This window comes from Dromaius novaehollandiae, chromosome 2 (genome assembly GCF_036370855.1).
Source record: "Dromaius novaehollandiae isolate bDroNov1 chromosome 2, bDroNov1.hap1, whole genome shotgun sequence".
Taxonomy (NCBI): domain Eukaryota; kingdom Metazoa; phylum Chordata; class Aves; order Casuariiformes; family Dromaiidae; genus Dromaius; species Dromaius novaehollandiae.
This window is the reverse complement of record NC_088099.1, coordinates 13,730,780-13,742,814: the sequence shown is the minus strand read 5'-3', so window position 1 is coordinate 13,742,814 and position 12,035 is coordinate 13,730,780. Positions and strand designations below refer to the sequence as shown.

Here is a 12,035-nt window from a genome sequence, read left to right as displayed (position 1 = left end):
TCCTAAATATCAGCGCTGTATTAGATCAGAGCTTTCTACTGTGCATACACCTAAACATTAGCTTAACATCTAGACTACATACACACCTCTTTCTTCAAGATTTAAAAAACATCAAGAAATTACTTTCAACCATAGAATTCACTAATTATAAAAGCAGATCTTCCAAAAGATTAAGTGCATTCAAATAGTTATACACTTCCATTACTAACTACATTCCTTAATTTTACACATATTAATAAATAAAATTAATGTTTATATGTATTTTATACATATACACATTCACAAACAATTATATTTGCTGGAAAAGCTGATGATATCTTTCTTTTTCTCTTTGCTAGAGTTCCAAAAATTCCATATGATGATCATTAAATTACAATCAATGTTAACATATAAACTCTATACTTGGAAGAACATAAAGGAGTGGGGGGGGGGGGTTATGCAGTGGCAGAATCTCTTTTTCCAATGTAAGAGATTAGGACAACAGCAGAACAAGTAGTGTACACCTACATACTATATTAAAGATGTCTTGGAATATTCCTGGGATACCTGCAATGCTTCAAACTTAACAGATATGCAGTTCTTCCACAGTCATGATGTTCCAGAACTGTGTAATCCAGCAGACCATTGTTTTTGTTTAGCACTGTTTCAAATCTCAATATTTGCTGATTTTTTTTTCCCTCAATTTGTGTAGAAAAGGAAACTCCCACCTTTAAATACTTATGTATGAGCTCTTCGGGATAGGAGATTAAAAAAAGAGAGAGAGAGCGCACTATATAGGCCGAGGAAAAGTATCAAGATTTCATAAGTATATGTTTGACTCATTCCTGTTGTGAAAATCTGCATTTAAAATAGACATAAACACTTCCTGTATGTGACAGTGAATAAGAGGTGGACATCTTATTTAAACAGGATACATGTCTAAAGATGCCAAAACCCAATTAACCTACCAGCTTTCACACCAGAATTAGGACCAGCATTACTACGTAATCCATGTTTCCCTCACTCACACCATCTTCCACAACACTGAATCTCAGAGACTATCTCAGTATTACATGGTCACACTCAAATATAATAATCCTGAGCCACAGTAGCCACAAACTCATCATTTCTGAACAATGCAGAATTGCCTTCTGTAGGAAGTTTTCAGACAACATTGTTCCTGCTGCTGAGCCATACCTACCACAGTCCTACAACATGCAATCTGTTTGGAGGCCATACTAATGCATCAGTGAACTATGGCTGTCAAAATGGCCCGTGGCAGCCACCGGCAACCAGCATAAAGTACAACCACTGTACTATGTGACCTGGAGCATATTATAGCTAATGAGTCACAGAAAGCGAAGACAGAAGCGTGACTTAAAAAAAAAGAAACATTTCTTAGTTCACCTTCCTGAGCTGCAACTACTACAATTTAAAAATAATCCAGAATCTAGACTACCTGGTAAATTTTGACAATAAATTTTCAAAGTTTCTTTTGCCTCTCAAGGTAGTTTTGAGTAAGGCATAACGTACTTGTTTTAGTTCCCTATTTAACAGCTGGATGGCCAAAATCATGGATTGAAAAGTTTAGTACCATACATATTTTAATGTACAAAATACCCATCTCTTCCATGCAAAATAAATCCCCGATAAATTCTTTAACTTCACCATATGAAACAACATATCCATATTTAAAATGCAGCAACTAAATCATAATAATTCCAGTATGACATGAATACATTATAGTCCTTAATATTTCACAGGCAGTTAAAAGAGACAATAATAATCATATAAAAAAAAAAAGTTTGTAAGGAAATACCACAAATGAGGGGAAGTAATTTTAAACCTTAACATCTATTATAAATAGAGGCTTGTGTATTTTGCATAAAGCTACTTCTAAATTATTTAGATGCACAAAAGCAACAAAAATAGTAACTTTTATTTCAAAATAACAACTAGCATGCTTCATTTTGGACTGAGATTTTACAGCCCACCTATCTACATCAAGGCATCTGGTGATATGAAGATGTTTATTGCAATACTAATGGGTGTCCCCAACAGTTTCCTGCTGAGTTTGGTCCGTATTACAGATGTTTTAAAGATTTTTATCTAACAAATATAAGTTGGAGCAAACCAATTTAACAGCATTCATAGAGCTTTGCATGACCTACAGTTTTCCTGAATATATATTTTCAAAGAGTTCAACAGTAATAATTGTGTATCTCCTCCTGCTTATAGCTCATAACTTCACTTCTCTCAGACATTTGCCCTATGTAAGGCAAATGACCTTGGGAGGGAATGACTCATTTTGCCCCTTGTTCCAATCCTCCGTGTGCAAACAGAGTAGAGGTTGTGTATTTTACACTTCTGTCTTGTTCTCAAAATAGGATTACAAACCTCAGCTGTGTTGTATCATTCAGTCAAAAAGATCTTCCAGTTCTAAAATTGCATTTTTTCTTTTTCTTCTAAGTTAGGAAAATAATGCTGCCCACAGAATACTTGGAAGACATCCAGTTCACTTTGTTAAAGTGTATCTGAGCAGTGAGGCCATCACAAAGACTAAACAAACTGTAACTTTTTACCACTCTACGAAATACACTACGATTGCAGTCAATCAAGCTTTGGATCCTGGAAGTCCTTTAAATGCCTTAATTCACACAGTGGCAAGTGCAGATTAATACTTTATAAGAAGAGATACATCTGCTGCTGCTCTGACATTACATAATCCCCAGCCACGCGGAAGCTCAGCCTCTCCCTGAACACGCTACTGCTGCTTGGGGCGATGCCCTGTCATACTTTGAAATTAAAATGGCGATTTGGAGACTAGACCATTAAAACAGAGATGCTTTGATTCACAGTCCCTCCTAGAATGACTTAGCAGTGGAAGTGATGAGTCTGAAGAGCAAACTGTGGATAAAAACTTGCTAAAATGTAACCAAACTGACAGGGAAAGAGAAACCAAACTAAACTAAACAGCTTTCTTCTTCTCCAGAATGGCAACATTTTCCTCACTGATGGTGCTAAATCCCTTCCACCCCTGATTAGAAAGGGCTTCAGATAATCCCAGGTAAAATAAGGGGGGGGGGGCACCCCGTTATTCCTGCATGGAGAGGGAGGGAGGGAGGGAGGATGCTTCTTCCAGCCCAGATGACGCAAAGAGGCGGAATCTGCAGCGACTCGCAGCAGATCACGTACACACCAGAGAAGGGGAGGGAACGCGGAGACACCGGTCCATGCAAACTAGTATCTCATGTACGCGCAGGGAACGTGAGTGGAGGAGAGAGACTTGCTCCCTTTACCTACACACACGTTGGAAAATCAGACCGAACACCTCCGCTGTAAAAGCAGGTTGGTCCCTGCACATTCCAATGGAGAAAGCAGGGAAAACTGGTCATTATACTATCGAATCCACGTAAGAAGGAAGAGATACATTTTTCCTCTCTATCCTCTTCACTCCACAAACACAAATATTGCTTTTACTTACTTTAGGTGAAAGTACTCTAGAAGCACTCTCCAGGGGAAAAAAAAATTTAAAGAGGCTAAAAACAATCATCACAGTTTTGCATATTAACGAAACAACTCTCCTGACAAAAGTGGATTGAGAATCCTCTCAAATATCATGAAGTACTGAAGTACTGCACATTTCAAATTTTCACTATTAAATTCCAAACTATTAATAAACACGCGGTTTTATGGTACTAAACGGGAAATAAACACGTGAGGAAACATGCTTTTAACGGCGGAAGTATACTGTGATCAAGCCTCTTTTCTTTCTGTTCCCTCTTTATAGGTCTTTTGTTCCTCCCGTTCCTGTGGCTAGGACTCCCTCTACACGTAGCGATTTAAGGAGGTGAAAGACGTTTCCAACATCCTCCTACTGGGCTGGAGAGTAAACTACCATCCGAGCTTTCCAAATCATGTGTAGTAACATAAAAGTGTCTCTGGTACCAAAACGAAGTGAAAAGCAGATGAGACGAGGACTGGCGGCGCCCCAGCAGCCAAGACAGCCTCCCACCCCTCGTGCAATGCAGCACGACCTCCTCCCCCGAGCACACCAGCCGGCCGCTCTCCCTCCCCGCTCCCCTCTGCCCACCATTCCCCGAGAGGTCAGGGCGTTTGGGTGATAAAAGTTAGTGGAGCGTTTCCATCCTCTTCCCTGCCGAAGGCAGGCTCAAAGAACATCAGACATTTGAAAATGCAATGAGAGAGGGAGAGAAGTAGAAGGATGACGGCATGCTTTCAGCTCAGGCCGCGCAAAAATGAGTTCAAGCGCTCGCAAGAAAGCTCAGCCCAAAGACCAGCACGGCAGCAGGAACCCGAGGGCCACGGCATCCCATCCAGCCTCCTCTGCGTCCCACTCCGAGACTCCTTTCCCTCCACCACCTCACGCTGCCCCTACCGGGGCGGCTTCTCGCAGACACCCCGGGGCAGCCCCTGCTTCCTCCTCGCAGGCGCTGCTACACCCGCCGGCTCCCTGCCTGCCTCCCACATGGGCACTCTGCCTGCCTGGAAGGCCCTCGGCGCTCTTCCTCCTTCACCCCATCCCCCGAGGAGCTCCCCACCCTGACCCTCCCCGTCAACTGCCCCCTTCCCCGCTGTGTCCGCAGCTTCCCTCCCCCCTCGCCCCCGCGCCCCTCCATCTTCTGCCTGTCCTCCTTCCTCGCCGGCCCGCACAGCATGCGCGCCTACCTTGGGCATCGCCGCCGCTGGTCAGCACGCCGATGGCTTTGCCGGTGCCCGAGAGGTTCTCGAAAAACTTCGGCTGGTGATCCATGGTGCGGCGGGGGAGGCGCCGGGCGCGCCGGCAGGCTGTGGGCGAGACGGAGCGAGGCGCTGAGGGAGCCCCTGGCCGCGGGGCTCTGCCCGGCCGCCCGAGCGTATTCACTCGGGGGTATTAAATATTTGCTTTCCGCGGGGGGGGACAGCGTAGGCGTATATTTATGTGAAAAGCCCGGGAAAAAAGGGCGGGGGAGAGACAGAGTAAGCGCGCGAGGCAGAGATGCCGCTCTCACCTCCCAGCCCAGCCACCCGCCTCTTCCCCCACGGCCACGCCGCGCCGCCGCCTGCTCTGCTGGCTCCCTCTGACAGCGCCCCACAACGCCCCCTCGCTCCCTCTTCCCCCACCCCTCCGGGAGCGGCGGTTGACGGGCGGGCCAAGGGGCCAATGAGCGGGCGGGTTGGTGCCTCGCGCCGCGGCCGTTACGCCGGGGCGGAGCCGTTGCAGTGCGGTTACGTTACGGGGGTACTCGCAGGTGGGGGGGGTGGCGCGAGGGCGAGGGAGCGGCGGAATGCGGGGGGAGGAGCTGCAGGTGGGGGCGGGGCCGCGGGGCGGGGGCGGGAGGCGCCGGCGCCCATCCCCCAGCGTCGGCGAGCCGCGGCGCGCTGCGGCGGGAGGGAGGGGGCGATGTGGGGAAATGGCTGGCGCCCTGGCAGGGCGGGCGGGGGGAGGAGTGAGCGCCATCGGACGCTGTTAACTCATCTTCACCGCGGCAGAGCCTGAGCTCTGCGTGACACTTTGTCTCCCTGTGGCGTTTGGAGGCCAGGGAGAGGGCGGGCGGAGAGTCTCTGCCCTGGAGCTCCCTGGCTGCTCGGGGGGTCGGAGAGCGCTGCCGGGGGGCCGCGGCAGAGGCTCGCACAGCGAGCAGCCTCCCAACCTGGCTGGGCCTGGCACCGCCGCCCCTGGGCGCTTTCCCCATCACCCCGTGGGAATCCTGCGAGCTCGGCAGTGGGCTGGGAGGGCTCACCTCCTCATCCCACCCGTCGCTGCTACAGGCTCAGATAGGAAATCTTTCTTCAGTGTTTCCAGTTCTGGCCTGTTCTTCTAATATGGTTTGGCCTTCACTTTTATGCTCAGCTGTTGCTTCGGGGATGTTCAGTGAGTGATGAAAACAGTTTGTGTTGTGAATGGAGGAGTGAATTTCTACCATCACAGGGCAGAGTTTATGCCTTGTGGTCCATGTCTGCCTTGTTGGGCAGTTCAGCCCAAAGGGCTAAAGCTCCTTTCATTCTCCTGTGGCCTTTGCCATCCCTGCTCTGTCTTGTCGGTGTGACATCTAGAAGCACTGTTCTGCTGCATGTGTAAGAGAAGGAAGTTATTTCCTTTAAGTATTTACGGCTTAGAGACAAAGGTTGAGTCTAAGGACGCAGCAGAGGTACAACAGTTGAGATTCTTGTGGAAGTGCCTGTTTTTCTGCCTTCCCTTCTGTTCTCATTCTGTTGTGCACTGATGCTTTTGGCTGGGGAGTACTGATACAGTAGTGCTGTCTTAAACTCACGTTATTATGATGCCACCTGCTATAGTTCTGTTGATAATAGCAATGCACGTAGTCACAGAAGCAGCTTAACTCTCTGATCTTGTTAATTTAACATAATATAACTATGTTACCCCATATACACTTCTTTGTACTTAGCATAAGTAAAAGTATTTGCAGAATAAGAGACCAAGTTACTTGCCCAAAATTATAAAGCAAGTCAGGGAGAGAGTCAGGAACAGAAGCAAAACGCTGACTCAAGTTTTATACTTTAATTGCTGTCATAATTATTGTTTTTATTCAACATCTACATCACATCTTAGACTTAATTCACATTCTAAAAATACATGTACTCATCCTGTCAACTTTCAGACACATGTAGAAGCCCAGTCATTTGAGTAGTTAAGTCAAAATTACTCATAGATAACTGTTTGAAGAAACCCTACCAGCAAATAGGTACCTACATTATTGTGTGGGTAACTCATGTTTGCAAAAGTACTCGCAGGCTGAAATGAGTACGCATGATTTGACAACGTAAAAGGAAAATTCTCAAAGATTTTGCCTACCTCATTGCATGAACGCTTCATGCATGTAAGTAGCTGCAATACTGATTCTATATGGAACTTACTGTATTCTTTCCTGATATCTGAAGAGAGCTCTAACTCAGATCTTATAAGTAAGGTGAACTTTTATTACAGAAATATACAAACCACCATGAAGTTGTCTCATATATTCTAGTTTGAATCAGAATCACATTAGTTTCTTAAAGAGTAGCTGTACAGCTAAATTAATGTCTCTGAATGGTTCAAGGCTTGATCTAAAGCCTGTAAAAGCAGGCTATCTTGGGCTAGTATTAACTATCATGAGTCCTTGAGGGTAATAGACCAATGCTAATTTCTCATCTGAGTGACTCTTTGAGGAACCTTTGCCTTGATTGTTTTGGTGTGGATACTTAGCTGTAATTTAGAATTGGCTTATTTTGTTTGTTTATTAGGTGTATTTAAACCATTTGCACTTTCTCTGGAAGTAGACTTGTCTCTCTTGCTTCCAAATATACCCTTGATGATAAGGAGCTATTATTTTCTGAAGGTTTCTCTCTCTCTCTCTCTCTCTCTCTCTCTCTTTCTGTGTGTGATTAGCTTATGGTACGTAATGAACTCTGCCCTTATAAATGATGTCTTTTTTTTTCCTTCTCTAACTGGAAGACTGCCTATGATTTCACTGTTTTCATCATTTATTATAGCTACTTCTTGTTCTTTAGCAGAGCTCTCAGGAAAGAATTGTATTTTGTCTGTGTCAGATCATTAGAATAGAGGTGGGAGGAAAGGAAAGGATGTGGAACTGTTTGTTCCTGAGGCTCTCTTGATATATTTACAGATCTTCCAGAAATACAATTGCCTATAATCTTAAACGGAGTGAATTCTTGGCTTAAATATTGAAGATTGTTAGGGGAAACAATCTTACTTAACCTTGTGGGTTATACTTGCAATGCAGTTAGGTACATGTGTGTAAATCATACTGACACTAAGAGAATAGGCTCTTCTGAGATACATAAAATGATAAGAAACTGCGTACCTGAATAAAATTTCAGGAGTTAATTTGCACACTACATTAGGTGCTCTAATCATCTTCCTACTTAAATATTTAATAGGATCAGTTTACATGGGATGGGAACAAGACAGGTGGGTTTTGACTCTTCTCTGATATTAACTGTGGCAGTTGCTCTGCTGCTTCCTTTTCACCTTGCCTATTCCCCATGCCATCTAGAGCAAGGCTGTCAGCCTATGCTTAAATTCTGTCACTACTTAAGGAATCCTAATTGTCCCTTTAAAAATTCTTTGTATTGCTTAACTTACTGTGCCAGTTTCCTTAAACATGCTTTGAACACGTTTTTGAACTTCAGAACAACTCATTATTGTGGATGTAATATCACAGATGCATCCAGTACTTCATTTGACACAAGGTTTTCCATTGAAATTAAGTTAACCTAGGAAGAACAAGCCATTTCCAAAAAGGGCAAGATTATTACATGAGTAACAGAGCTGAAAAATGGCTTCCGAATGGATTTCCAGCTTTTAGTACCTAAAAGTTGAAACTCAAACTGAAGGTATTTTCTATTGCTAGAACTTTCTCTCAAATGCGGAGGGGAAGTGGAAGAGGAAAAAATATCATCTAGAAAAGGCTTTTTTATTATTTTCAATGAGGGAAGATAATATAAAAAGTCACCATATTCCTCATGAAAGGAAATCATTTACCGGACATCAGCTAGAACTTTTTCTTGAATGTCAGATGGCTGTTGCCTTGAGTTTGCAGTACCTGATTCTTCAATTGAGAGTTTAGGTACTAATCAAAGACATTAGTGAAATTCTTGCCAAAATCAAATGGCAAGAGTTTTTAATGGTAGTTGAATTAGGCCTTGAATAAAAGAAAAGCACAAATCAAATCCCTAAGTTTAGCTAACTATAAATGTTTTTTGTAAGAAAAAGAAATTTGAAGAGGCAGTATTTTTCTAAAAATTATTTCTCCCAGAATGCTTTTGCATATGTCAGAATCTAAATGTAAACCATGATAAAGCTCTAGCAAACTAATTCCTAGTGAAAATATTTTTAATAGGAATGTTATATAATTTCAAACGCAGGAAGTATTGTTCATATCTTGGTGGGTTTGAAGCTTCCAGGTTTTTATGGAAACTTTTCTATAAATAGTTACATGGAAAATGTATTAATGTGGTCTTCAGGCTTGAGAGTTATATCTTCCACTATAAAGTGACATACTTTTTCTTGAATGGTATGTACAAAAGATTTCTAATCTGTTGTCAGCTGCTTCATTATGTAGTGTTGTTTCTTTTCATCCTGCTTCTAGATGCGAAATTCACTGTTCAGTACCATCACTGAACAAATAATTTTAACATGCTATATATTTCTTCGTTATCTAATTTTCAGACTTTGATTCTTGAAAAAACAGGGTTCTAAGCCCTTAAAAATACATTTTTCAGAGTTTTGACATGACCCATAAGTAATCCTGGAGTCCACTTTTTAATTTAAAAGTATGTTTTCCTTGTCTTGTTTTGTAGCAAAATTCATGACTGAGCTGAGCACCTCCCAAAAGTATTGCAGATCAAAGAGGAGTTGTGTTATTGTGAAAGATATGTTGTGTCAGATATACTACGCTTAGAATGATTGAGCCATGCTAGTCACACATGTATCATAATTGCTCAGAGGCTTAAAAAAAGTTGGAAAAAACTGGCCAAGCCGCTTCATTAAAAGGAAACAATGTGTTAATTAAAGACTTAATGAATCATACAATGGACTAAATTATTTCTCCTTGTTTGAGAGAAGAAAATATGTAAGTCTTTCTTTCTCACCTAGAGAACTTCCACAGCGAGCCACATTTGGCGCCACAGGATACTTTGTGAGCTTGAGACTGGTTGGGAGATGAGTAGGGCCATGTATGTATGTCTACAGTTCACACTAAAAGGATAAAAACTACACTTAATTATGCTGTTTTCAGCATATTGTACTTCTGCAGCTTTCTCTTAAGCAGTACAGATGATCTCTAGATATCCAGGAGAATTCTTACTATTTATGTAATGAGCATTACAGGTATATGTATGTTATTATTCAGTGTAAAAATATACAAACAGTCCTTAGAACAGCGCCTAGAGCAGAGCACTTTCTTGTTCTTGTATGAGTACCCAAACTACTCAATTATTAAAGGGTATTAACTTTTGCACAGTACTTCTGGATTAGTGAATCCTTGTAACAGCTTCAGCAGGAGACGTGGAGTGTCTTCATCCAAAAAATGTCCTCCTGACTGATATGGCAGATTGTGGAGGAAAGCTTCAACATACTTAGACAAAAGAGGGAATTGTATCTCAAAAGTGTCACTTTCTGGGCACGTGCTGTATTTGTTAGGCTATTTTATATAACAGGTGAGCACTGTGAAATGTTATGTGGAGGTCACTTCTGTTGAAGAGTGGATATTAGGAGTTCTCTGAAAAAAATTATTATATCACATTCCTCAGGAGAGTTTGGTTGGAATAATGCTTAGTCCGTTGTTTCCGGCAGGGCAGGCATCAAGTTAAGTGCTTATGTGGATTGGGGCCAAAATGAGTAATTTGGCCTGAAACTGTCTCTCTTCCTCCAATAGACTTGAGGAAAATAACTGCAAGGAACAAGAAATTCTGAAAGAACTAGGAGAGAGAGGAACTACATGATTTGTATAACTTGGGGTTGCTTAAGGAAAGAGTAGGCTCCTCCCTTATTTTATGACCTTGGGGTTCATTTTAAAAAAAGCAGATATGTTTTGCTACTTAAAGCTATGTGCCCATAATCATACTTCAAGAAATGGACTACCATAAGTAATGATCTGATCTAATATAAATCAGGTAGTTTAGTTGGTGTAACTTCATTTCTTCCTTCATATAAGCTCTTACGTGCTACAGATCTCACAACGGTTGCTTCCTTCCACGAAGGCTTGTGGAAGGATAATATAATCCTGAATTAACAGGACAGTATAATTTAAGGTAATGCAAATGTAGTTTACAATTAAACAAGTTAACTTGTTCTCCATTGCATTGTAAACACTCAAGTTCCTACTTATTGTATGTTTTCCTGCAAATTATAGTATTTGTATTGATCTTATTAGGTTGATCTACAATAGAGTTTTATATAGTCTTCATGGGATTTTTTTTTCCTTTGAAGTTGGATTTCACTCTTCTTCACAATAGAGATTATGTATATTTTCTTCACAGTTTTGTAACTTGCAAGAAAATGGAAGCCCCAGCAATGCTAACATTAATTCAGGTGGTTGTGAAGACTTCAGACAGCCCTTAGTGAAATATTTTATACAGCTCAAAGAGATAATATGAAATGACTGCATTTTTTATTGTAGCTGTTACGACAGTAATCCTTCAAAAGATCTACTGTGGAAAAAACCTCTGTGCACTTAGGATATAAACAAGAATTCATGACATACGAATTTATGGTATAAATATCATTGCTTCACTTTCATATTCTAGTAGCAGCTTGCAAGTCTGTATGCGTATTGGATTATTTCTCTGTATGAAATTCAGTATTTTATGCCAGTAAGTACTGAATGCAGTATATGCATATATAAATAAATTACTACTCTTGTGTTTACAGAATGGAAACCTACTTTATGTATAAACCTTTTATTAAGGAAATGTTCATCTAAGAAATGCTCATCAAGTGTACTGTTAAAAAGATCACAGGTGTCTGTTATTCAGTGTAGTGCCCTACTGTTGGATTGTAAAAGGTTTCAGTCTTCAAAAAGGCTGAATAAAAGCAAAACATTATTTTGGGGGAAGGGTGGAGAGAATAACTGGTCAAAATGCAAATGCTTTCCAGAGTTAAAAATACAGGACATCTTTGTGTCCTCCACAAAATATTTGCAGAGTACAGTGCCACAAAGTTGTCTTTCTGCAGAACAGAGGAAGTTAGAAAAGGAATTTTGGCAGTGAAGCAGACAGTGGGGCCTACATTAGAGCTTGTGTATTAGCAGCCAGCAGTTTTTGAGAGAGATTACAAGCGTACTTAAAGGAATAAAGTTAGATATTCAGTCCAAATAATTTGCATTTGGAGAAGCAGTCTTTACCTTTGTTTTGGGTTTTTTTGCTTTAGGCTTTTTTTTGCTATGATGTCATGAATAATATATAATAGCAAGGATTGTTTCTCCTAGTTTTTTCTCTTTCCTAGCCAGTCAATACTTATGTTTTCTCACGTGTTCTTGCTCTCTCACTCTTTTTCCTCCCCACTCCGACTTTCCTTTCATGTATTTTTCTCC

At 41.6% G+C, this 12,035-nt stretch overlaps 1 protein-coding gene and 1 long non-coding RNA gene across 4 annotated transcripts in view; one reads left to right on the top strand and one right to left on the bottom strand.

The window, feature by feature from the left end:
• The window catches only part of PFKP (phosphofructokinase, platelet), a 47,904-nt gene extending 42,759 nt beyond the window's left edge, over positions 1-5,145 (bottom strand). For 2 of the 3 annotated variants that reach the window (XM_064505777.1, XM_064505778.1), the window contains exons 1-2: positions 4,992-5,145; positions 4,669-4,788 (exon numbers count right to left, since the gene is read on the bottom strand). In XM_064505777.1, the coding sequence (XP_064361847.1) occupies positions 4,669-4,753 (85 nt within the window). In that variant the 5' untranslated portion in view covers positions 4,754-4,788; positions 4,992-5,145. Of the gene's footprint in view, positions 1-4,668; positions 4,789-4,991 lie in introns of those variants that run through there. The other variant, XM_064505780.1, reaches the window with a different exon arrangement.
• Positions 5,146-5,171: 26 nt separating this feature from the next.
• LOC135327427 (uncharacterized) overlaps positions 5,172-12,035 on the top strand; it is a 69,530-nt gene continuing 62,666 nt past the window's right edge. The window contains exon 1 of the long non-coding RNA XR_010387541.1: positions 5,172-5,231. This is a non-coding gene — a long non-coding RNA (uncharacterized LOC135327427). The remainder of the gene's footprint in view (positions 5,232-12,035) is intronic.